This window comes from Varroa destructor, unplaced genomic scaffold, assembly GCF_002443255.2.
Source record: "Varroa destructor unplaced genomic scaffold, Vdes_3.0 BEIS01000002.1, whole genome shotgun sequence".
NCBI classification, from domain to species: Eukaryota; Metazoa; Arthropoda; class Arachnida; order Mesostigmata; family Varroidae; genus Varroa; species Varroa destructor.
This window is the reverse complement of record NW_019211455.1, coordinates 41,422,478-41,447,533: the sequence shown is the minus strand read 5'-3', so window position 1 is coordinate 41,447,533 and position 25,056 is coordinate 41,422,478. Positions and strand designations below refer to the sequence as shown.

The 25,056-nt window shown below is 38.5% G+C and overlaps 2 protein-coding genes and 1 long non-coding RNA gene across 6 annotated transcripts; 2 read left to right on the top strand and 1 right to left on the bottom strand.

Moving 5' to 3' along the window:
• Positions 1 to 974: 974 nt before the first annotated feature.
• On the top strand, positions 975 to 5,322 carry LOC111244002 (uncharacterized). 3 transcript variants are annotated; one of them, XM_086982138.1, is made up of 3 exons: positions 975 to 1,209; positions 3,937 to 4,326; positions 4,597 to 5,322. In XM_086982138.1, the coding sequence occupies exons 1-3, from the start codon at positions 1,118 to 1,120 to the stop codon at positions 4,652 to 4,654; spliced, it is 540 nt and encodes a 179-aa protein (XP_086838264.1). In that variant the 5' UTR covers positions 975 to 1,117; the 3' UTR covers positions 4,655 to 5,322. The 3 variants fall into 3 exon arrangements, with proteins under 3 accessions (XP_086838264.1, XP_022646233.1, XP_086838263.1); XM_022790498.2 differs by having other exon boundaries at positions 1,010 to 1,209; positions 4,632 to 5,322; XM_086982137.1 differs by lacking the exon at positions 975 to 1,209 and adding an exon at positions 3,278 to 3,438 and having other exon boundaries at positions 4,632 to 5,322.
• Positions 5,323 to 6,048: 726 nt separating this feature from the next.
• Positions 6,049 to 24,839, bottom strand: LOC147757814 (uncharacterized). Its single transcript, XR_015322582.1, has 3 exons — positions 24,474 to 24,839; positions 6,964 to 7,070; positions 6,049 to 6,171 (listed from the first exon to the last, which is right to left on the bottom strand). It is a non-coding gene; the product is annotated as an uncharacterized LOC147757814 (long non-coding RNA).
• LOC111243998 (DNA excision repair protein ERCC-6-like) lies at positions 9,951 to 21,594 on the top strand. 2 transcript variants are annotated; one of them, XM_022790493.2, is made up of 15 exons: positions 9,951 to 10,328; positions 11,626 to 11,740; positions 13,098 to 13,272; positions 13,792 to 13,949; positions 14,211 to 14,396; positions 14,731 to 14,858; positions 14,987 to 15,128; positions 15,331 to 15,523; positions 15,895 to 16,053; positions 16,312 to 16,493; positions 17,106 to 17,344; positions 17,915 to 18,155; positions 18,477 to 18,793; positions 19,811 to 19,895; positions 20,469 to 21,594. In XM_022790493.2, the coding sequence occupies exons 1-15, from the start codon at positions 10,237 to 10,239 to the stop codon at positions 21,492 to 21,494; spliced, it is 3,438 nt and encodes a 1,145-aa protein (XP_022646228.1). In that variant the 5' UTR covers positions 9,951 to 10,236; the 3' UTR covers positions 21,495 to 21,594. The 2 variants fall into 2 exon arrangements, with proteins under 2 accessions (XP_022646228.1, XP_086838261.1); XM_086982135.1 differs by lacking the exon at positions 13,098 to 13,272 and having other exon boundaries at positions 9,952 to 10,328.
• Positions 24,840 to 25,056: the final 217 nt, after the last annotated feature.

Here is a 25,056-nt window from a genome sequence, read left to right as displayed (position 1 = left end):
AGATTAACACCTCTGCATCCGTGGCCTTCCTAGCTAGCAGATTGCACATGGACACGGTAAATAACATTTACAAATGTGTGCTTAGCTCATCATCGATCTATCGTTTCCACATAACGTGAAGTTACCTATCTTGAATCGCAAAACAAATGTAGTTCCCTTCTCTTTGACAATATATCTATCACATATATATAGTTGGGATCAACCATCACACAATAGTTTGGGTTCTTTTATCATAAATTAAATACTCAGGAAGGTATTTTCCGTTGTTAAGGGGTCATTGTGCTTAGAGATGCCGAATTTTCTAGAAACGTAAACATATATTATATACCAGCACTCCTGCATGTCGCGCTTTTTTTGTTGTGCAAGTCAGTACAGGCATATATACATAGACCGAAGACGCATTAATAAGAGGTTATCTAACGATACATAGTACTTCCTCAAAACACATCGAAAGTCCCTAGAATCGACTAGAACGGTTTCGCGTCATCAAATTGAAAGCTTAGCAGATCTTTACAACGATTCTCCTGAGCCGACCTTACATATTTTTTTTGCTGTGCTTGCACATTAGTAAACCCTGGGTCCGGCCGCCCATACCACAACGCCGGGTCAGAATTAAACTATAAGGAAAACTACAGAAATCACTAGACGACGTTTATAGCAGTCACAGTACAAACTGAAAATATATTCCATGTCAAACTTTTACACCAGGATAACTACAGATATAGAAGTACAGATGAGTGAATGAACAGCGTAACAAACCTATAGGGATAATTGCTTCTAGGGACCCATTTTTTACTCGTTTATAAGTCTAACTACAGCATATGGAAGCTTTTTTCAAAAATAGCGCGCTGTCGATTCTAACAAAGCGCCACTAAAAAACCAATCATAGAGGATATAAGATGCTGTTTTATTTGGCCAAAGCGCCTATCTAGCAAAAAAGCAAGTTATCGGGAACTGAGGAAACGATTGGGATCCTGTCTGCTACTGACACATATTGAGCGAAACGGCACAAACGATACAGGCGATTATGCTTGTGTTCTACAATTGTCTGATAGCCAGCATCGCCGATGACTAGGAACGTTCCTAGTCGCTGTATGCGTAAGCGAATTCGTTAACGATGGTCAACTGGATCATGAAGGATGGCAGGGACGAGAGAACACCGAACTCGATTGAACTCGACGAATTCTCCCGGATAATCGTAACGACCAGGTACTTCGCAATGTTATCTAGCATCTAAATATGGTAGCGCGACTGGGGGAACTTGCACGATATAATTTGTTACATAAATCTGCGTAAAGCACCTGTGCTATACATGCACGTCAGCTGTTACATGTTAAAAAGCCTATAGTGTATTCGTAATTACAATAGAAGATATTGTCGTTTTGCACTATCTTTTTTATTAACGATGATTCGAGGAGTTACTGGTTACGAGCGGTATTTTTCGTATCTTTTTGAGCATGCACCAGCGTTTGCCAAACAGCGTTCGTAGCTGTCGTTGTGCCGGACGGCACTTAGTAGAGGCTGGTCGCCCCTTGTCCATCTATGACATAATGAACATACAGCACGTGTTATTGAAGGCGATATTTCTACGTGTATGATAAAGTATTATCAATACTACATCATATGCTCTTGAAGTCATAAAGGACCAGCATGAAGTGTGCAAGAGGTTGCATCCTCTCAGTCCGGCCATCTGATCTTCGACAGCCATCGTACATTTCTGTTGTTTTGAGGTAGAATAAGTATGCCGAGATCTACTGTCAGTATGTACCGTATTGTCAGATAGACTTCGTTGGGCCTACGATCAGGCCACGCTCGTCGTATGAGCAATTGAAGAAATTACTCAACAATCAAGTATCTTAGCGTTGTGAAGATAGCTTCACAAGAAGCAATGTACCAGCCCAAGGCTAGTTATCGCATTGGGTATTAAATAATAGCACAATTATCAACGTAGATGTAAAGTACGTTATTCAATAGCTAGCCTTAGCCCAAACTCGTCCGCCGTGTAAGAGACACATGTAGGCCGCATAGCAGCCGAGCTGGATTTAAACATTTAAGCAGAATCAGCTGGTAAGTTAATACCAGTCGAACTGTTCTAGTTGTCTCTACCTGGAGAACCAATGAATTATACAACACAATTTCTGTCTGGGTGAACAAACGAGATTTATGCCGGTGTCAATATGACAATATCCTGTACCAACGTCCCGTATCATGATTTCAACGCATATTTATGCTTTAATTATAGAAAACAGAATGTGTGACAGACATTTTTGGGGAAAAGAACTGGTAAAAAGTTCACTGTCGTATTCTTTGCATCAAGAGCGGATGTCGGATAAGAATCTTCCCTATGGACCAGATACCCTGGGGACTCGAATTGCATGCAGTATTTTAGTAGCATTTAGGATCACAGTAAGAAAAGCAAAGCAGCCAGTTATATCACGTGAACGGCTTGTATAATATATCGAGTCGAATAGGTGCGCTGACACGCAATGCTTGAATGTGTTTTATGTTACGTGACGGTGTATTGGTTGAACATTCGAGACGTTAGATTACATTGTCTACCTAGCTAACATCGTCGTATCCACCAACGTATGTGACATTATGTGCTATAATATGATATGTGGTAGTTGGTAAACGCCAACGGACGTGGGGTGGACAGAAGCGACATTTGAATTCGTGGTAACTTCGTAGAAAAGTAAATATGCTCTTTTAGTGCGGTCTGCGTAGTAATATCAGATACGAGCTGACCCTGTCTCGTATATGGAAGTCCAACGATTTCTCACCGGCCTGTTACAGTTGTTAAGTCCATTCTACTTTGTCGATGATAATCATGGAATAAAGTGACGCTTGTCAATATCTTGAACTTGGATCGGAATAGTGCAGGCTTAACTTCCGCAGTGGGCTAAAGTAAGTTCCGAATTTTTCACCGTATCAGTTTTGTTCATTTACACGTTCGGGCTTTGCAGTATCGTTTGTCTAATGCAGAAAGGCGTTTTATTAGCTTTTCTTTTGTGATCTAGACACGCTTGTAGTCGAATAAATGAATGCTTCCAGTTTTACGTCAGGTACTGCTTTAATTACGCATTGCTTCAAACGGCTGGCCTTTCCTAGGCCGACATGACGTATGTCTATACTCGTTTTAAATCCGAAAATCATTTTACGTTTCTTTAAGTTCAGCAGGAAAAGACGTTAACCTCGTACCACGGCTCCGAAATAGATTTGCATATACTGGCCAAATCCAAGGATCTTCTACGTAATTCTGAACTTGCGTGTAATATAGAGCGGGTTTATTTCTTGTTTAGGAAAAGTATTTAGATAAACTTCGCAATTGATCACGAGTGCGGAAAGCTCTTCGGCGGGTTCGATAGCCAGAAAATCTGAAAAAGGGAAAGGACAGAAAATGACGAATATACATATGGGCTTAAAACGCTTCATTGCAACGTAGGCATATTTAACAAATCAACAAATATTATAATCCTTTCGAAACGCAGATAAGCAAATGGCTTGAAAAGTAACACTATATTTGATTTTTTAAAATAGAAGTTGTTTTTTTTCTTTTTAATAGGTTGTGCCACATATTGTCGCGTTTTTTGTGACTCGGAGGTCGTTAAAATGAGGCTTCACTTTGATTTACCGTATATGTTGAGGTTCATTGACACAATTAGTCTTTTAAATTACCATTTTTTTCTAAGCAGACGTAATACTACATGTCATAAAAGGGAAAAAATCTTTAAGGATAAATTATTTATACTCGCCTAATTGTTTCGATTTAGCTCCGAGCAAAATGGAGATACACTGTACTAAGAATTTTCGCTATCGAGCAGTCGCAAATTATAAATTTCATTCAATGGGTTAAACAACATTAAATCTTGGACGTTTGAAACATATTATTACAATGTGTGTTCGCTAATATTTGAATATTGTTAATCATTCCTCAAGAACCCAGGACATCAACAAAGGTCATTGTACAAACGATCCGGATGGAGCACATCGCGCGGAAAGAGCTGTGGACATCAGCGAGGTCCCCTTGATAGGGAAAACGATTTCTGAGACAAAAAAAGAGGAAAGCGAGTATTGCGAAGAACTCGATGGGTCTTACGACAAGGTATATAGTGCTCTCAAGCAGAAAGATAAAGTTCAGGGCATCAAAGTAAAAAGCCCTGATTCAACTGACAAACAAACTGATTTAAAAGTTGTGTATGATTCTAGAAGTTTGAATCTATCGGATAGGCAGGAGTCCTACTTAGATCTTGCCGTCGACATCGACTACGAGAGTGCACTGGATCAAAAAACTATCGAAGAACTCTGCCAAAAATTCAAAGGATTGAGGTACGCGAGCAGTTCACGCAATGTATGATTTGGGCAAATGTTTATTAACACTGATAGGTGCGTAAAGCGTTTTGTGGAAATATTGCTATTGCGTATCAGTGAAGAAAAAACGCTCAACGCAGGAGCCTTTGATTGTTTCCTTTTTCATTGTAGGCTGATACAACAGGCAGATTTAGCCATTTGCACTAGGACACCTCTATACCCTATTGTGAGAAAGATAACGACGTATGATTAAGAACAATAAAACATAACTTCGTCTATTTATTCCAGTTGTTTAATATCTAAAAGCCATTGTACATGTTCAGTTTCAAGTCGAATGAGGAAGTGACCTATCCAGATGTTAACACCTCATTGAATCTAAAGGCGACGGAAGGCGCTCGGTATAGTCTGACCTCCGAAGCTCCCAAGGACACCTGTTGCGTCTACAATATCGACGTGGAAATCAGGTCGGACAGCAGTCAGGCTGGTGGAAACTGCTATGATCATATTATCTATTCGATTGCCATAGTGCTAATCGTACTGATATTATTATCAGTTACAGTAGTGTTTCTGGAGTTGCGATGAAGCCGAAATTTTCAGCTATCACAGCAAATACAGAGCACAGCTGAACAAATGCATCGGTTCATTTGTAGCAGACGCGCTTAATTTTGTTCTTCGTAATACTAATGCCACTATTGTTTACCCCAGACAGAGCTCTGAGAAAACTACATTAAGTCGTATTTGTAATGCTGTAACATTTGCCAGTTGTATCTGTTGACATTGTACTGCTCTCAGTGAGATGAATACGCAAGCTGACCATTATCAGACCGTGGAACGTATTAAAAGAGCTTTCATCTTGTGCTCCTGGAAATCCTGACTACTGACATATTCCATAAAGATAATAACATCCGTTGATACCTAAAGCTTTCATTTTAAATCGTTGTAGATCAATTTATGTCGATATGTCTTTAAGATTAAAAATAATAAAAGATATTGTCGGTTAGACATTCGCACAAACGAAGAACGTAGTCATTGAAAATTACCATAGGTCAGGCGCGAAAATTTGAAATGCAATACTGACCTAGGACCGGATTTGGCCATAACGATCGTGACACGCTTCGTCTGGTCAAGATCGTGATTTGTGCGTGAAACTACTAAGCGCATGTATGAGAATGCCGTGTAAAAATCTGCTGATCGCTTTTTTGACGATCCGCCATGAGTGCCCATCGTTCATCCCAACGTCTATGCCAGAGGGTAACTGAACAGATTGTCTGAGTTGCTTCTCGAAAGCAACACATGTTTCTAAGCGCCCATCGCGTGTAAGCATTTCAACAGGATAATGCATCTTACAACACTCACTGTTAAGACAATAGCTTTCCCTTGCTTTGCCTCCCATAGGACGATTATTCCTCTATTAGGTTACAGTTACCCACTTGCATTTCCTGTTAGGAACTTATTTAGGTGTTTATATATTTATTATATTGATTGCTAAAATATGTAGTCATGTCGACAAAGCTTAGAATAGACCGAGTAGAGTCTATTATAGGTCAAAAGCAAACGTACTGTATCTGTTATCTTGTTGAGGGGCAACTAGAAGAAATTCATGATTCATGAAAGATTATCATTAGTAATGACTTCATACGCGATCTATCGTCTACTTAACTGGAAATAAATATTCTTGTAGTGGTTCGCTATTATGGCAACAGACCATCGTACCTCGATGTTTTCTTATTCGCTGCGCGTATTAAATATTGCCGAGCGAATCTTCAAGGGCCGAATCAGGTTTTCCGTGGCGCGTCCAAGTTAAAACGATCGAGTGAAGCCAAATAGTCAAGAGTTTCCAGGACGTCGTATAGTTTTTGCTAACTAGAAAAGTATGATATCTTTATTTACATCTAGCTACGTATCGCTTTTGTTAGCCAATGTAATGTAATTTTACGTAACACTGTATAGTTATGTAGTACTTCGTTGTACGGTAGTGAATATAGCCGTTGCGTTTCATGGATTTGACAGAAATTTATTGTACATGCATATACTTTGTTTAATGCTAACAGCCAGTCATCCGAAGTAATACCCAGCGGCAATGCTATACGCTTGTATTGTTGCAACTTGTCATCTTAAGCATATGATGTATAGATAGCGAAAACGGCACAAGTTCAAAAGGAACTGGTAGAGAAAGGGCTAAGGTCTGGGGAATGATATAGTCACTAGCGGGCCTATTACCGTTCTGCTGCACGAAATAAACGAAGGGCTATCACCTTTGTCTCTCACGGGTAAAATGCATGTAATGAACTAAGTGAAGTTTTTTGCTGGCGATTCACAGAAAGTTGCCCTAAGTTATTTTATATTCGTGCCAAGCCACGTTGTCAAGCCAAACAGCGACAATGGCTAACTTAGGTAATGTATCTCTTTAGAATTTTGACTTTTTCAAGTTATTTCTGGGTACATCCCGTTTGACGCAGGAGAAATTGGCTATGCTATTTACCTTATATTGCTAAGAGATAGCTTGCTCATACATGACCAAGTGAATGAATTATTATTAATAAATAATGTACCTGCTAAAAAAGTAAATAATATATAAATCATTAATATTTTTTAGTAATTAAATAATCTACTAATCATTCATCTACTGATTTTTACTGTCCTGAAAATATTTACCCAAAAAAAGATTTGCAGCTTGGTTGAATTCAGCAACCCACGAACAATTGACGCGGATGCCCCTTGAAACCTTGTTGAAAATGCATCAAGGACAGTTACCAAATGATCTGAAAAAAATTAATTAAGTTGGGAAAGATATATGAGTTTAGGTATTAGCTTAGTGCGTAACGTATTTTTCCGCTAAGCTAAAAATACGTTGTGGTCTAGGTTCGAATCCGGGCGTAGACACGCTTCGTTTCGTGCTGGGACCCAGCTATCTGATGGAATACGGGACGTGTAATTTGAAATGTGCTGGTATAAAGCGAAGTCCGACGCAGAGGAATATATTCTCTATAACCGTTTAACTCTGGTCATCACACTAATTGTTCATTGGGCTTATCATACCTAATATAGATGTGGGAAAGCGGATCGTAGTTTCAGTCTAACAGCGATAATCTTTCCAGAAATAATAGGCTTTTATTGGCCAATCTCCAGTTTGTTATAAGATTCTTACCTATAATTTTCTAATGATTTTGTGGATGTGACGTATCGAAAATCCTTTCGAAACTGAAGTTGAAAACGATCTGTAACTAGAGTGGAACTTGGAATTTCGTTCAAAATGCTTTGTGCAAAGGAAGATAATTCCGACGACGTCGGTACCTAAAATCGGCTGAATTCACTGACAGACAAATAGACTGACACGTGGAACAAGTTCGCGCATGCAGTGTCACAATAACGTGCCCGAAGCGTCACCCGATATATCTACCAACCTTTAAAAACATACTATTTCATGTCGTTATCAGATAGCGATCTTCTTTGAATGAACTTGATTGGCTGTCCTAGAGACTGGCCCGATTTCTCCTAAACGAGTGGCTGATTTTCCATGAACCGACAGTTTAACCACGATTATGATAGATAGTGACCTGTTATTAGTACACCTCGGAGAAAACGTTTTCAAGCCGTCAACGTAAGCCGACTTACGCGTCACTTCAAAATGCACGCACAGTTTTATAAATAAATGTAAATAAGAATGCCGATGCCGTATTTTTTCCATACCAACTCAGTGTTACGAAAACTAATTTAAAAAAATGCTTCCGAAAGAATTTCGTAGTACTAGAAAGTCAAAAAATTGGGCAAATGACAAACGTGTAATGCCGATTTTTTTAAGTTATTTTTTGTAAAACGCACCTTGATGCTGTTCTGATCACAACACAATGCACACGGTTCCTATACGACGAGAATCGTCTATATACTAACTGAAGCTCTATGCTTTTGCTTAGAATAGCCTCTATAAAGTCGAACACAAACATACACGTTCGCTTAGACCAAAACCCTAATCAATTCGGGGCTTCAGAATCAAGATTATTTTTTTATTTCTATATGCTTCACACGACAAATCGGTGACATCGTTCATTTTATTCCTAAATTAAAGCCACCTGAAGTGGCTGTTTTTCTTGCGTTTTCGTTAGCGTGAGAGGCGTTTTGCTCTTTCAGACTTCTGTTAATATCTAGTTCAATTGAAAAATGGTACAAAAACCAGGTAAAGCTTAAAGAGTGGCCTGCAAAAGAAGTCGATCGATTATTTTTACAAGTTATCAATATATGCTGCGAATGTTATAGCTTAGCGGATCGTTATTGAAAACTTCGCTGCAAGTTTTAACCCACTTTATAGCATATCCAGTGGCGCTTGGTCTGGAGGATATAGTGAAAACGTGCAAAAACGTCTAGTTTTTAGGCTTTATTTAAGGTCAAAACCAACATCGTGGCTTAGATGAAAAAGCAGCTGTTTGGAAAACGAAGAAGCTGGCCACACTTGTGCGATATATCGTCACGTATATTATCATTATGCAAGTAGAAATGTCGGGGCCGCTATGGGCGTACCAGCAAAATTTTGGAGAAAATGGCTAATAATATTACGGCAGCAGGTATCAGGTGTGCTGTCATTTAACCAAGCAACATATCGCCGAAGCACACGAAGGGCGCTTTTGAATGAAAGGAGTCTTCGAGGCGCGACTTCCCATGCGATGCATCCGAAAAGGAGAGTATCCGGAACGAAAGCAGCATTGCTGGCTATGCTAAAATATCAGCCGTTATGGAGAGAGCTAGACAAAAAAGAACATCATGGCGGCGATTGATCGATACCTGATGGCGAAAAGTTAAAAAGCTCAAGCTAACAATATAATAGCCTGTAGTGGTCAGATTGAATTTGCAAGAAAAAGAGTTCTTTGCATATGGCAGTGTTGCATTCTTATTATTCGAATTATTTAAAACATCGCATTACATTTACGAAACAACCGCGAAAAGAGGTACATTGATCATACGCAGTATTTTAGATATATAAGTACAGGACATTTAAAAAGGTGCCACCGCAAACCGTATGGAAAAGTAAGCAAAGTTTGACACTTTTGTTAATTGCAATTTTTGTTCTATGAATGTATAGTCAAACAGTAAAGTTTTCAAAAATGTCGTAAACATCATTGACAGTTTGACAGTGAAATTGACAGTGAAAAAGAAAATGGATTTTATACCAGGTCAAGCTTCATTTAATAAGTGTTATGTTATTTAGTATGTGACGTTCGCCGAAATATATTTCTCGGCTTTAGTGTCGATCCTGTTTTGTTCTAAAGTAAACGTATAATATTCAAAGAGCGAAAAGCGCACTTGAATTTCGCAAAGAATTACCTTTAAAAGAGTCAAACTTTGATTAATCTCCAATTGATTTGCATAACTTCTTAAGCAACTTGCACTAAGAGCATCAAAAACTGAACTAACTTTGTTTTATGTTCGCTCTTGTGCCATATCTCGACGTACGACGTGCTGCAAGCTTCTTTTTTATTGTCTAGTATTCAAAAATTATTAAATAAACATGTATCTTTTAGGAAAAATGCAGAAAACCGATATGTTTTGCCTTTAAATATTTCGACTTTTTTTTGTGAAAGATTCAAAAATGCCGCGCAGAAGCTCCTGAGCAGTTCTTCGAAAGAGTTCTTATCTGTGCAGAATGAAAGCTTGGCGTTGTGTTTATGGGGCCGTGTTAAATAGCCATCCGTTCCGAAATTCGTGTGGCGCCAGTCGATGTTCAGTGTGGACCAAGTTAACTTCCATTTGTTGCTCAAAAAATGCTAAATCAAATCAAAACTATACAACTTTTTAGCATAACTGTGTCGTATAACGCTCCATGTTTTCTTTAGTGTTAAATTATTATTAACAAAGGACCGTTGTGGGTTAGATTGAGTTTAGCACAAAGAGTGCGCGAGCATTAAACGGTTTTTGGACCAATTACCAGTTGTGACCATGGACTACACGGAGCTGAAAAGGAAGGGTCGGAAGCTACTGGAGGCTGGGGAACTCGAAAAATGCTACCAGATGTTTGAAGAAGCGTTAAGGTATCCTGGGAGCTGGGCAGGTTGTTTAGATATAATTGAATATTCGTTAATACTTCTATGTAAAAAAGTTGTGACATTTGTAGAAAGAGTTACAAAGTGAGAAGGATTTATGTACAGTCTCTAATGCGCGTTCCTACAATCTGTACCTATATCTACTAATCAGAATTTCGTACTGTAGCGTCATTGGCTTTAAGATCACTCTATTGGCTTATGCTCATGATAAATGCATCTCCCGGAAGTCTGTGCAGTTATAAATGAAAATATAGTAGTTACAAATGCTTTAGATGTCGTACTTTAACCGTTGACAGGGTACACATGTATTGCCGTAGCTAAGAACTACAGCCAGAAGCCGAGCGTACGCACCTCTCGGTTTCCATAATAGTGTTTTCGTACGTAAGAGTCGTTAGAGCAGGAGCCTATGAGGCACATCGGACCGACTGTCAGCAAAGATCCAAAAACTTACAGAAGCTACAGCAGTGGGATAAGGTTTGCACCATGATATATCCGAAGTGTGCATTTCGCTGTGTCACCGTTCAGCTAATCGCGCCGGGACATTTACAGACATATATAAAGGCACATCTCCCCGTAGAGTGAGCCTGTTTACGCACACACAAAAATATCCGCCTAGAAAAATTGTTTTACGGTGAACAAGTACTGTGAAATCGAGTAATGGCGTCTTGTAATGGATTTTGTTCTAACTCAGTTCGGTTGGCGCTTGGCAACTATTCGTTCAGTTGATTAACGTATAATATAAACTGTTCTTTTACTTCCTGCAAGCATAAACTGAAGAAGCAGAAAACCCTTGATATGTTTCGTAACATCGTTCACGCATTTAGTTGTTGGGTTAAATTTATTTCTTTTCGTTAGTTGCATTAATTTTTTTAAATACCCTCGCTCATTCAACTGGTGATTATTCTAAACCTGATTTCGCTGTCAAGTAGTGGTCAAGATGCTTCATATGGGACGCCTTCTTAATATTTATCATATACGATATCGTTACAAGAAGCAAAATATTTCATTATTAAAAAAGTAACTAGACATTGGTAAGTCATCTTCGTCGAAGAATTAAAATCAATATAATTTGCTGCTCAGTTTCTAATGGCAACGTAATTTCAGCCTGAACGTTTAAACATTTTAAAGTTGTATTACTATTAAAGCGCTTCACATTGCGATCCTTTTATTCAACTACTGGCATATCTTTCTGAACGTAAAACACGAAACATTGATATATCTGCTTGAATATTACTTACATTAGGAGCTAAGTTTATTTGGATCGTGCTTTGAACTTCTCGTACAGATTAAACCCATCCGATGTTCGGATACGCCAAAAGGTTGAAACGTTACGCGAAGCTTTAGACGAACAGACATGCGAGGAAGACGACTCCGATGCGCAACAGCAGGAAAACTCAGAGGTATTTATTATGTCGGTTACTAATAAGATGGGATCGTCAAAATCGAATGTACAAATGTTCTCATCCGGAGACAGCTAATCAGAGTATTTGAAAATGGTATGTTTTACCACCTTTAGTTTGTGTTATCATTTTTATATGGTATATATGTAGAGTCTTTGGGTGTCATGTATGAAGATTTTTTGATCGAAATCGCCATGCGTCATGTGCATACAGTTCATTCCAGTTAAATAAGTTTGGTGTTATTTGTACTATTATACACTATATTTAACAAGAAAAACGCGAACACTCTTAAGTAACTGATTATTTTTTTGTAGAACGGTCGTGTCCCTAAATAGCACCGAAGTAATAGAATTGCTTTGACAAATGCTTTTTTATGCTATTCTGATACTGAGATATACGATTTTTTGAAAGTTTAATCAAAATATTGTTTTTCTTTAACCTCTTCAGAGTAAATTAATGGGCTCAGCATGAAAATTATGTATTTCAATAAATAAGTACTGTTCACTGGCACCTAAACGGACTTAGAGATTTGAAAACATCCAACTTCCGGTTCGAATCTTATCTGCGCTATGTAAAACATGCATACTTCATATGATCACCCATGTCGTTATCATCGAATACGTCAGCCTGTTCTTTTAGCTATTATTTTATGTGTAGAAAACTCACATGACCTCGACATCCGTACTGATGCAGCAATGTCCTCTAAGCCCCTATTTCACCGAGAATTTTGCCCAGGGGCTATCCTGATTACACCGCCGCGTCGCCTTATGATTCATAAGTAGTATTTACGTTATGTTCGTAGAATTTTTTTGAACACATTAAAGTGGTCTCTATTTGACTAAAAAATTATTCTAAAGTAACAAGACACAAATATTATTATCGGTTTCTGTATAGTATGAACGGAGATATTCGACTTATACTAAAACTATTGTTCATAAGAACTTTCTATCGAATTAAACTTTATCTGAACCTCACGAGGTCATCTATTTTGACTACCATGAGTTTACCAAACCAACCCTATTACCCGGGTAGTACTAAGAGTGCCACCTATCTCTAAGAGCCAAATACGGGTTTTTCTTGCAACTTATGTTGAGTATTCAATTCAAGCCTGTTATTCTGTAAGAAGGCAAAATAGGATATCTACCAATGTCAGACGAGAAATCTATTTATGCGTTCCACTGCCTAGTGCAACCTTACAGCAGTCGTACAGAATTCCACCGGGGCATCCGTATGCTCTTTTTCACACTAAAAGCTAATCTAAAATTTATTGAAAAAAGAATGATAGTTATTGCTGCAGGATAAATTACCCATGATTAACTATCGTTTGATGCGATTTTGATTTATTATGGTAATTTAGATGGTGGAGCTGTGCCCTGATTACTATCTCCACAATAAAATATATTCGAAATTGTTTGAATATCAACGCGAAGGTTTGAAGTGGATGTATTCCTTGTTCAAACGGAAAAGAGGTGGCGTACTCGGTGATGATATGGGCCTGGGTAAGACCGTACAGGTCATATCATTTTTAGCGGGTAAGTTTCGTACCAAGAGGGTTTTTAGTTAGAATACAATTGGCGGTTGTAAAAGCAACTATAATTACGATTATTATAATTACGGTTTAAGTAAAACTAGAGTACAACAGGTATACCAGTACGGAAGTGTGTTGTGGGCTAGAACAGACAAATTAGCCCCAGAAGCTATAGCTTGGTGGCGTTATTTAAGTCAGATAAAAAAAAATTGTTATCAATATGTTGAAAAAAAAATTATGAGCACATAAACAATTCTACAAATCGTTTGGTCGTATTTCGGGGACCTGACGAAATAACCTTTGTGCACCTATATATAATTTAAGGTTTAGAGGTAGAATAGTAAAATGTTATGAGCCAATTTTGTCCGACTAACATTTGATATCAGCCGTATTATTGCCTAAACGCAGGCGTGCAGTCAACTAAAGTTAGTTCAGCAAATTTTCTTTCTAAGAGAGCGTATTTCGTTCGTTTGAAGCCGAATCTCAATGCGACTGAACCTATTTCGTCCCGTATTTATAAAAGGTCTGTACGACATGGAAAAGATATCGTCAGTGTTATTGGTCATGCCAGTCTCGCTCATTGGTAACTGGATGACAGAATTCGAAAAATGGGCACCCGGCATAAAAGTGTTCGACCATCATGCTGGCACCAACAAGGAGAAAGAAGTCGTCCTTCGGAAGGTACGTCATCAGCTACAAACATTTGACACACTTTTATCTTATTGAGTATTATAGCGTATAATTCTTAAATAGTATTTGCTTATAGGTATTTTCTAATGACTTCGGAAATTTCTCCTTGTATAATAGTTGTAGTATCTTGCTCCTAACGCATGTGCTGCGCGTATTCGTCGTCAACGAGGCTTATTTAGTTAGCACACGATTTTGGCCACGAAACTGAATATACGGCTGTTAACAATGCGATTTACGCAATGTGCGAACCAGGTGATGAATCGCGGTGGCGTAATATTGACAACCTATGGAATGGTAACAACTCGTCATGAGGAGCTGTGCCAAAAGAACGGTCGAAATTTTGTCTGGGACTACATTATTCTCGATGAGGGTCACCGCATTAAAAATCCTACAAAGACACAGAAGGCCGTATTTGGCCTATTGGCTAAACATCGATTAGTAAGTCAAAAATAACAAGAACGTTTGCATTGATTAACTTTAACACTGAAATACCAATGCTCGTATTTAATCTAAAACTAAATGATAATAAAGTAATAATTTTTCCAATTAGTGCGAAGTTAATACTGGAGTCGACGCAAGCCTAATATATTAGAATTCTAACGTAATTTCTGAAACGCTTAAATCCATATTCAATAAATCAATAAACATACTTTGGAAACATTCTGGTTACATGCTTCTTCAAATTCTTAATTCTAGCTTTTCCTTTTTAAAAATGCTGGCATTTGATGAACTTCAAACATTTTTGTCGCTTGTACTTCCCTTACCCAACTAGGTTCTTACGGGAACAGCTGTTCAAAATAATCTCCGTGAACTCTGGAGCCTGTTCCATTTCACGCATCAAGGGATGCTATTTGGAAACCTTGCCGGATTCAAGCAAGACTTCGAGGGACCTATTAATAGGTACGTTGAAAGCCGCTAATGTGTATCAAGCCTATTCAAAGTCGACTTGTTGAAGGAAAGTTTCGAGCTAACGAAAGATGAACATTTATATTTTGGTCAATTGAAATATAATATTTTTTTCCGTTTAGGGGCCGCGAGAAGGACGCAAAAGCAGGTGAACGCGAGATGGGTGTTCAGTTGGCTATACAATTAAAGAGAATGATTCAACCATTCTTTTTGCGTCGTACTAAAGCAGAGGTGTTTCGGTCAGGTCAGGGGATGAAAGTTCAGGTAAGCATAGTTACCAAATGATTCCTACAGCTTTTTCCAGTTATTAAATTTAGACTAGTAATATACTTCATACGGGGTTAAATTGAATGCCACTAGCCAAAAAATGAGTAAAAATTTGACTCGTGTTAACGCTAGGCAATGTGTTAATAGCGTTTGATTACTTAACGGTTGAGCATTTTTTAATTGCGAATATTTCATTCAGGCAAATAAAGAGGATTTGGTTCTATGGACATTTCTATCTGAGACTCAACAGCAGCTCTATCAGGACTTTCTACAATCGGAGAGCGTTAAGGATATTCTGATGTCCTCAAAGTCGCCTTTGTTGCAACTGAATATCTTGAAAAAGATTTGCGATCACCCGCGTCTTCTTCCTAAGAAAGCTTGCGTACAGCTCGGTACGTTTACTTACAAAAAACAATTATGGTTGTGTAAATTTTTATTATTGTAAGTAACGATTGGAATTTTTTATGGATTAATCTAACGATTTTTAATACTTGGATAGCGCTGTGGTCTTTGTGCGGATACTTTGACCTTATATAAATTTAGTTATATATATTAAAGGACATCTGCATGGTTATGCATTTGGTACAGTTTTGCTGAGTGAGTGCATTGCTTTAGTTTAGAAGTCATAACTCTGCTTCGATTTATTTTCTATTCAAAGTCTACTTTACTGTACCAATAAGTGGCTAATTACAATTAGCAAAATGTAAGTTAATACACGATTCCACAACATAACATTTACGGTAATATTCATCATATTCCATAGGCCTTTGCGATACGATGAGCGAAGATGAGATTCGTGAGTTCCTCGAAGACAATAAACACTGTCCGTTCTCAATCGATGATGTTAGTGATGAAGACCTACTGAACGAAAGTGGCAAGATGAGGCTCACTCTTGAACTCACGGTGCATTTGCGTGAACAGGGTAGGGGTTTTACTATTGACATAACTAATCATTATAACTAAAGCTCTATATATCGAGTGCCGCTGCGAAACCGTTAAATTTTCTGCGAAATTATTTTCAAAGCGCGTATCGACGTGCGGACGAAGGTTAACTTGTTAACAGCGAAAAAATACGCCGTAACGTAAAATCATTACGTATATGACGAAGTCTGTTTTTATTAGCTTTAGTCTTTATTTGTTATTGAATGTACATGTATATATATCCCTGAGTATCTTGCAGGACATCGTACGCTAATATTCTCCACATCGAGACGTATTCTTGACATGATTCAACGAATTTTGCGAATGCGAAAATTCACGATAGCTCGTTTGGACGGTACAATTACCAAGCCCAGTGAAAGAAATGAGATTGTGAATGATTTCCAAAAACGTGGTAAAGATGTGTTTCTGCTTACCACACAGGTATGAAGCTTCTATAGGTTTAGTTGTTGACATTTAGTTGTCCATTGTAATTCAATAGCTCTATTATTATAGGAAATATGGTCCGCATATTCAGTATTCTCACTCAAATTTTATTTTTACGTCCGGTACATGGGCCATTAGGTATTGCCTCAGACAGCATCTGCTGTGTTTATCTGGCTTTTTCTCTAACGTAACTATGAGGCGGCATGGCAGCAGTACATCATAGTTGCCTTAAACAGGACCTTTTTTTGCAAAGCGTCTACAGATATGTTTATGAATCGTTACGTTTTTCGTTATCGAAGTACGTTAACGTTTTTTTTTAATCGGCACATGGCAGTCAAGAGAGAAAGAAGTAAACGCTTAGGTAATGCCTAACCTTTGCCGATTAAATTGTAACGAACCACCAAGAGTTTACATTTCTATCTCGATTTTCCACTGCACGTGGTATTTTCTATGATAGTTATACAATTATTGCCTTATAAAATCAGAATTAAGTTGATGCGAATTTATAATAAATCATTACCTGTTTAGCTCCTTCGGGGCATTGGGCGTTAGTTAACAAGGCTCATTTTTTTTTGCTCTATGTTTGCTTGGGGCTTTGTATTCGTACAGGTCGGTGGGGTTGGTCTTACATTGACCAATGCCGATCGCGTCATTATATATGATCCCAATTGGAATCCGGCTACAGATGCCCAGGCCGTCGATCGAGTGTTCCGAATTGGGCAAACAAAGGACGTGTTCGTATATCGACTGATCACCTGTGGCACAATCGAGGAGAAGATATACTCCAGACAGATCTTCAAGGATTCCATTATAAAGCAAACAACTGGAAAACACTCCGATCCTACGAGGTGAGTGAACGTCTCCTTTTATTGGGTTATATATTGAGCTCTTTATATTTCATTAATTCTAGACAAGCGATCACAAAATGTGGATGACTCCATCTTGCTTCTAATCTTGTCTGATGGGTCTTCGTTTCTTGAATTTCGAAATTTTCAATTCTTTTACGCTTAAGTTGAGCCTTTCTTTTTTCGCTTCATTTAACCTAATGTCTCCATGCATACGATCGATATTATACTTATGTGCAATCCCCCTTTTGCCCTACGTATGCGCACAAAGGCACCTTGTAGTCTGATGAAAGTAATCTGACACTGTACAGAAATCACATATGATTTTAAAAAATACAGCAGAAACGGAAAGAGTGCACCGAAATACCCATACGAGGGGTAACTAGGCCACAGGTTAACTGCACCGTACACCTACATTGAGATACGCCTTTGCAAAAGTGTTTTTCCGCTGCAATCACAAAATCGACAAATGATACCTTCGTATAATATGAATGGTATCAGTATCATTGCTTACTAACTAAGACGACCGAAATTAAACGTTTGTGTACATCGTATTTCGGTTCGAGTTAACAGGTACTTCACACGTAGCCAATTGCGTGAACTTTTCATACTTAACGACCCTCTTCGATCAGAAACTCAAGAAAAGCTAGCCGAGATGCATGAGAAACTTTTGTCAAACGAAGCTAAGGCCCACATTGACTTTCTGATGGCCAGCAAAATGGTCTATGGAGTGTCACACCATGACCTTTTATTTTCCACCGAAGAGGAGAAAGAGGAGGTGTCTGAAGATCAGCGAAGATTTATCAGCCAACAGGTGACAATCTTAGTTTTAAAATATTTGAAATAAAAAAAAATATTTGAAATGTCAGCGATGCAATCGAATATCGATGCCTGTACTGACATTTAGCGTTTGTACTATTTACTTGCAAGGAAGCAACTTATGCCAATCGCAAGGGTCGTCTGTTTTTGGCGACAATAACAAAAAATTACAATTTGCCGTCAATAAAACCATCTTTTCACAAAAGATTTTTTTTTGTTGCTCTCTTTTGACATATCCAAGTAATTTTTAAGGATTTTCTTTTTAACTTAATGAGATTAATGATTCATATCTAATCAAGCATTTTCTATTGTATAGGTGGAACGGGCCCGGGTCATTCGTGAAAGAGAAGCCGACGTCGTTGCTGTGGACCTGCGGCGGAACCCGCACGTGGTACCCAACCTTGACATGGCGAGCGCGTCGGCACGTAATAGGGCTGCGTCAATGCCATCAACAATCAATCCTGAAAACCTGCGCAACCGGCCACCGCTACCACGGAAAGTTGAGAATTTTAGCGGTGATTCCTACAATTCACTGAATCGAAGCAGCAATACGACGACGAACGAGACTTTCATTGACCTCTCACAGGATGACTTCCAAGACCAGCAGTTTCCAAAACATCTCCACAGTACAATGTAGGTTACATGAGTGAGGAGATGGAGACACAGCGCTGTAGTAACTAGATTATCTATTTGTTCTAAATGAGCCGATCATAGGCTATTTTCGGAGAACAACGATCTAATTAGTTTCGTAGAACGTTAAAGCCGTAGTCGGAGTGCCGAAGCGGTAAGTTCAGGGAATTCAATTAGTAAATACTGTTTTGAGTTACATGAGCTTTTACACTTGATTCTTATGTTCCGCTTTGCAACAACGATTATGAATTAACAACAAGGTTACAACCAGGTAATAAACTTTATTGGTAACTTTGCATACGAGGGATCGTACGGTGCATGATAAGTAAGTTTTCAGGCTTTCTGCTCTGAAGTTCGTTGAAAATGAGCTCTGCAAAAACAGTATATTGCTACATTGAAACGATCCACTAAAGGGGTTAAAGATGTTTCGGAGGAAAATACTACGAACATACGGAATTCGTTTTAGTTATCCTAGTGGTAAATCGTGGCTGTAATATGGGTCTCTCATATAACATTTCCCTACAGCTGCCTAAAACAGCTAGGCGATGTAATACAAACAGGGACAAACTACACACCCTGTGGGTGTGAATTCTTAGGACTTGAAGTAAGCAAGAATGGTCAATCTATAAGCATGATCACATTTGGTATTTTACTTTCTTAGAAACCAGAATTACAAGCAAATAAAGGCCGTTTAAATGGGCACATAAAGATCTGCTTTATGTGCCCATTTAAACTTAAATTTATATTTATTAAATATAAAAGCAAATCTCAGTTTGTTTATTAGCTAAGTGGATCGGTTGATTTTTAAACATGCTAATGTTCTAGTACAGAATTCCTTATTTAAAGAGAAAAATGCTTTATTTCAGTTAGCTATTCAGTTTGCTATTGTGGGTGTATTCTTACACTTTTTACAAAAAATACACTGCATCTATTATGTTCGTAACAGTTGTACGACTATAACGAACGTTATACGTATTGTACGACGATTGCATACGATTAATAAAATTCGTTAAATTGCAGAATTGAAGACGGCAGCCGGACGGGCGAGCTCATCATTGTGGACGACGACGACGACGACGACGATGATGACATACACATCATAAAAGTCAGTTTTGGTTTCTCTTTAGTATTTTGCGAATTCGCTGTACTATTTAGAAGCGTATAGCGTAATCTGCTCTACAATTTCATATTAGGCGTGGATCAGCTTAGCTCATACCGACATTAAGCACTGCTCAAGGCGTGTACAGCGCCCTGTAATTGTATGGCCAACTCTTGCAGTGGCCGATTCGATTGTAAATCGAACGTTGTCTAACGTGGGCGAAATCTCACCTTAATGCTGATATAACGAGTTTCCTACAATGCCATTCATTGGTAGAGCAACGGGGTCACGGTTACCAGTCAACGTCATGGTGACAGAAAGTTGCAGAAGTTCCGCATAAAATTAACATCAATTATGATACTCGCCATAGTAGAGGTTACAATACTTTCTGCCTTTGCAACTCGCTCGTAGAAATATTCGCGAAACAACGTTGAGATTTTCTACCTACGTTTACGCTATACAAGAATTCCGATGTGACGCGTAGTGACAGCTAGTGCTACATTCAATTTGTTGCTCTTGCTTCGAGATCCAAACATCAACCCATTTATAAATTAACTCTTGCAATTTTTTTATTTGTAGGAGACGATACGCGAGCGCGAAGTAACAATAATTAAGGACTCGGATGACGACGAGTTCAAGATCGAAGATGTCACCCCTAACAAACTGACCAGTGGTACTGGCAATCATAGCATTACAAGGTCGCCCGCGACCCGCATTAGGACGGAAGAACAACACAGTCACCACTTAAGTTCACGCTTGCCATCTCAATCACCCGCTCGACCGCGACGGAGCGTCAACGACCGTGGTGACGACGTCAGCGAGGATGAGGACAGCAGTCCCATTGTACCATATGGACGTGCGAGGCGACTTGTAATCGTCTCGGATCAAGAGGATGACAGTGAAGATCTTGCTCTAGAAAACAAAACGCGCCCTGAAGTTTCAAATCCAGAAGATGATATTAAAGATTTTGGTCTTGTTGCAAACACTGAAGAGACTTTGACGCTCAAGAGCCCTAACATCGTATCGAACGAAAGTAATGTAAGCTTTGAAAGAGCGAATGATTTGGCTTGCAGAAGTGGCCTTTTGCCTTCAGCAGGAAAAAAATCCAAACGTCGTTCAGTGGCCGTGATCCAGCGAGCATCGCCTGAACCTGGTGATCATGAAGATGATTCGATGGACACGACTGAAGGCAATAACAGACCTGGTGTTTCATCTAGTAAAAATAAAACTGACGAGCAGGAGGAGCGTCTAAGAGCAGCCGAAGAAGCCGCTTATGACGAGGCCTTCGAGATAGATGATATTGATGAGAGCATCATCGAAAAGACAATTCTTGAGGCTTCAACGACGGCGTCCGATACTGATGGTGGTCACAATTCAAGTAGCGCTGCTGAAAAATCTTGGAACGGGACTTCGAGCATATCAGTGGGCCGGGGGACTGAGTCGGCTGAAAATGACATCAGCATGATGGTCGAAGAGAGCATTATTGACGAGGACGACGACTATCATTTAATGGAAGTAAAAAATGGCCAGCAACAAAGGACGGACGTGTCAGTGACACAAGATGAAGATGAGGTCGTTGCCGATAGCTCAGATGAAGACTTGTAAATAGATATCGGGTGCGTAGGTCCGTCCTAGCCAACGTGGGTGTCCACCAAAAAACTTGACTTGTTCAGTAGTTTTTTAATAATAAATGGATTCACAATAATTTCAGTAGTGCTTTTATTCATAGCAAATCCAGGGAGTTGTTTCAGCTCTTTTTATAATGATTTTTTACTTGTGCTGTTGTTGCAAAGAACAAGCGAAATTTTGTTATTTAAATTTGCTTCACTGATTTTATAAAGAACTTTTTACTTCAGTAGCTAATTGTATTGAACTCAATAAAATGTAGATCTTTTGTCAAGTACGATATTAATAATGCGTTGCTTTCGCAGACAAATTCGTCTTATCTTAAATTTAGAGCTACTAACTTGCACGTTACCAAAAGAATAGGGAACTAACACTAACTATTTTTGATAGCAGATGGTACATCATCGTAATAATATAGGACCAAATGGAGAGAGTATTTACGAATAGGTTAAGTAAATTTTTTTTCTAATAACATGATAAGAGGAGTAAAATACGAGATAAACATAACTTTTATAGAATAAATAAGCAGACACTGAACAAACAATGAGCAAGCGAAAACTAAAAAATAGATTAAAAAAAAAGTAATAACAGAGCTCTAAGAATTCACCAGCGTTGTAGTAATCAATCTAGGACTGGAGACTGTGAACAAAACATTTAAATCCAACATCTCTTCTTAGTTTTATCAGCCCTCAAACCCATACACCGCAAAGTAGCTTTAAAAGTATGATGTTTCGACTCTGCATAAAAGACCGAGTTGCGTGACGAAGATCATCCCTTTTTTGAATGAACCTTGGGTCAACTTGGATAAAACTATTAATTAATACATGTCAACAGTTTTTACAACAGGCACAGCTATAACAGTACGATACAGTGATAAACTCTCCACGGTTGCGTCGTGGACGCCAAAACGTACCTGATGCAAAATTAAATAAAATGCAAATAGGTTATTTTCTGATCAATAAAACCACTGCTGGCGTTCGCAGCCGAAAACTTTTAGATTGGGATTTTCATATTAGGTATCTCATGTCTGGTTTCGACATACAGACGTTTCACTTACGCCTTGCACTCGTTGCACACTATTTCAAATTGTTAGATTAGGATAGCCGTTGCTAAGCTTATCGTATCGAAATTACTGATAACCTACATTAACATGACTTATCATGAGAAACAGATTTTTTTTTATGGAACCAATATGGATAGTATCCAGCAAAAGCGTCATGTCATATTCGTGTTCGGTCGTCTTAAAAATATCTTAAAATATGAACAACAGATTAAACTATTTTAAAAACAATTGTATATTTAGTGTATACCTCAATTTGATTGTGCATAACAAGAGAAACTATGATATCTACCAATTAATGTGTGATAAAGTCAGTATCGGAAGCAACATTCTTTTTGATCGAAAGAGAAAATCAAAAACAGAGCAAAGTGACCTGATTATTCCCTGACGCGTCTTTCCGTCGTGAGAACTTGGTTGCAAATAATTTTTCAGTTACAGATTTCGCCATATTGGGTACGTTTATGCGCGTCTCTAGTCATTCAAAAAAATCGAAAAATACAATTTTCTAGATGTGGAAACTGATGCTCTCCGCCAATTTGACGTGATGGTGTGGCACCGGGCTAAAGACAATTGATTCTACTATTCATTATATTTCTTCGTTATTAATTTATTTCTTACTTTTGATGTAATTACAATACGAATACGTGTATAAGATACAGATATAAGAAATAAGAATAATGGATATAAGGAATAATAATAATAACCAATATTTTAATGATACATCCTAAAAGAGAAAAAATAACAAGGTATGTAATAATGGCTTAAGCTCGACAGCGTGACATTTGCTGTTGGTTAAAAGTGAGGTGACAAAATGATGAAGTGATCCTATTTGACACCTTTGAAACTCATCACCACAGTATTTCGCTTGTAAGTGCTGTTCGCCTAACAAAAACTTTATGTACAGTAAAGTAAATGATGGAATCCGTGTACCGTAATGATGGAACCAACGTCTAGCGTTACCTTGTGTCTGTTCATTTGGTTTACTTCCTTCCGTTATTAGTGGCGGTTCTAAATAAAAATATGCCAATATCGTTTTTCTTTTTGCTTCTGTATTTCGACATGGGCAACGCTACACTTTACTAGGTGCATGTAGTAAAAATATCTTTAGAATACCCAGCCCTTGTTCTGAAAGAAGGTGACGTTTTTTTGTCTGCAACCTGGGTTTCTTTAGCGCCCTAGGAGTTTTCGGAGAGAAATGTAATAGAGAAAATTTCAAAAAACGTCTGTTGGGTCTGTAGGTTAATTACCATTATATTAGACGTGCTCCACCGTTGGCTACTGTTATTGGTGGACTGTGAGAACAAACACTCTAATATCAAGCGCCGATGAATAGAACTATAAACTCCTAGCCATGCAATGTCATTGTTCCTAAGAATACTCGTTTTTTAATAAAAAATTCAAAGAAATATGTCTAATGAGAGAATTACGTGGGAATCAAACTAAGATGACCAAAACAGTATAACGAGGAAGCATGCATTGCTTTAATTCAAGCAAATGTCTGCTGAAAGTAATACTTCCAAAAATCTAGCTTTTCCTTTTTTTTTTATAATAATCCTTCTATTGTCACTTACCATGCTAGGCATTGTAATTATAAATCAGGTACATAATTAATTTGCTAGACTATTTTTAGAAAAGTGCGTCTTGTTAGCTATTTATAAAGATCATGAAGTTCAAAGTTGGCATATGACCAGCTCCTTCAGCATACGACAATTGCTGAAATACTATATATATTATTTTCAATTTTCTTCCTAACTAGTTTCATTGCAAAAAAATCTAAAATTGTACATCTCGATAATTTCCGAAGGCCCAGTCCCGTCGCGATTTTATGTTAGGTAATTGCACTTATTTAAATCACCTTCGCCGCTATAATGGCTTATGCAACTTGAGTAGTACTTTACCGTTCTCCTAACTTGCTTCGACTGGTTAGCAAATTGCATGAGTAACCGACATTCCGTGGTGCAACCGAAAATCACACAGCTATTTCCAAAATCCACCCCCATAGTCTCGCACATCAAATCAGTACAATCAAAGGATCTCGCGTCGAGAGTTCTTCTCGATAAAATATGTGTCCACCTCTACCATTCGATACATTTTCGTTTTTCTTTTGTTTTTCTCAGCCCGTATACAGGATGTTTAGCGCGTCCATTTCACGCGTACACTCTACCGCCACGTTGTCAACGTCGCGCATGCACCGCGCACTGCGTAATGTTACGCTTGCTCAAGTTATCAACAGCTGACCACCCATCGGCGATTGCATGCCCCATGCGCTTTGATGACGACGGGCTCCATCGTTCGACCATTTCTATTATCGCCCGTATCGTTCCGGGGAGATGCACACGCCGATCGACACACAGACAAATAGGCGCGAAAGCGCTATATGGGGGTATAGCCTTTGCAAGCGGCTATTAAAGATTCGGTTCTGGTGGAGAGAACACAAGGAAATGCTACCCTGAGCCGGCTGCTACGGGAGCCAGTCAGAAT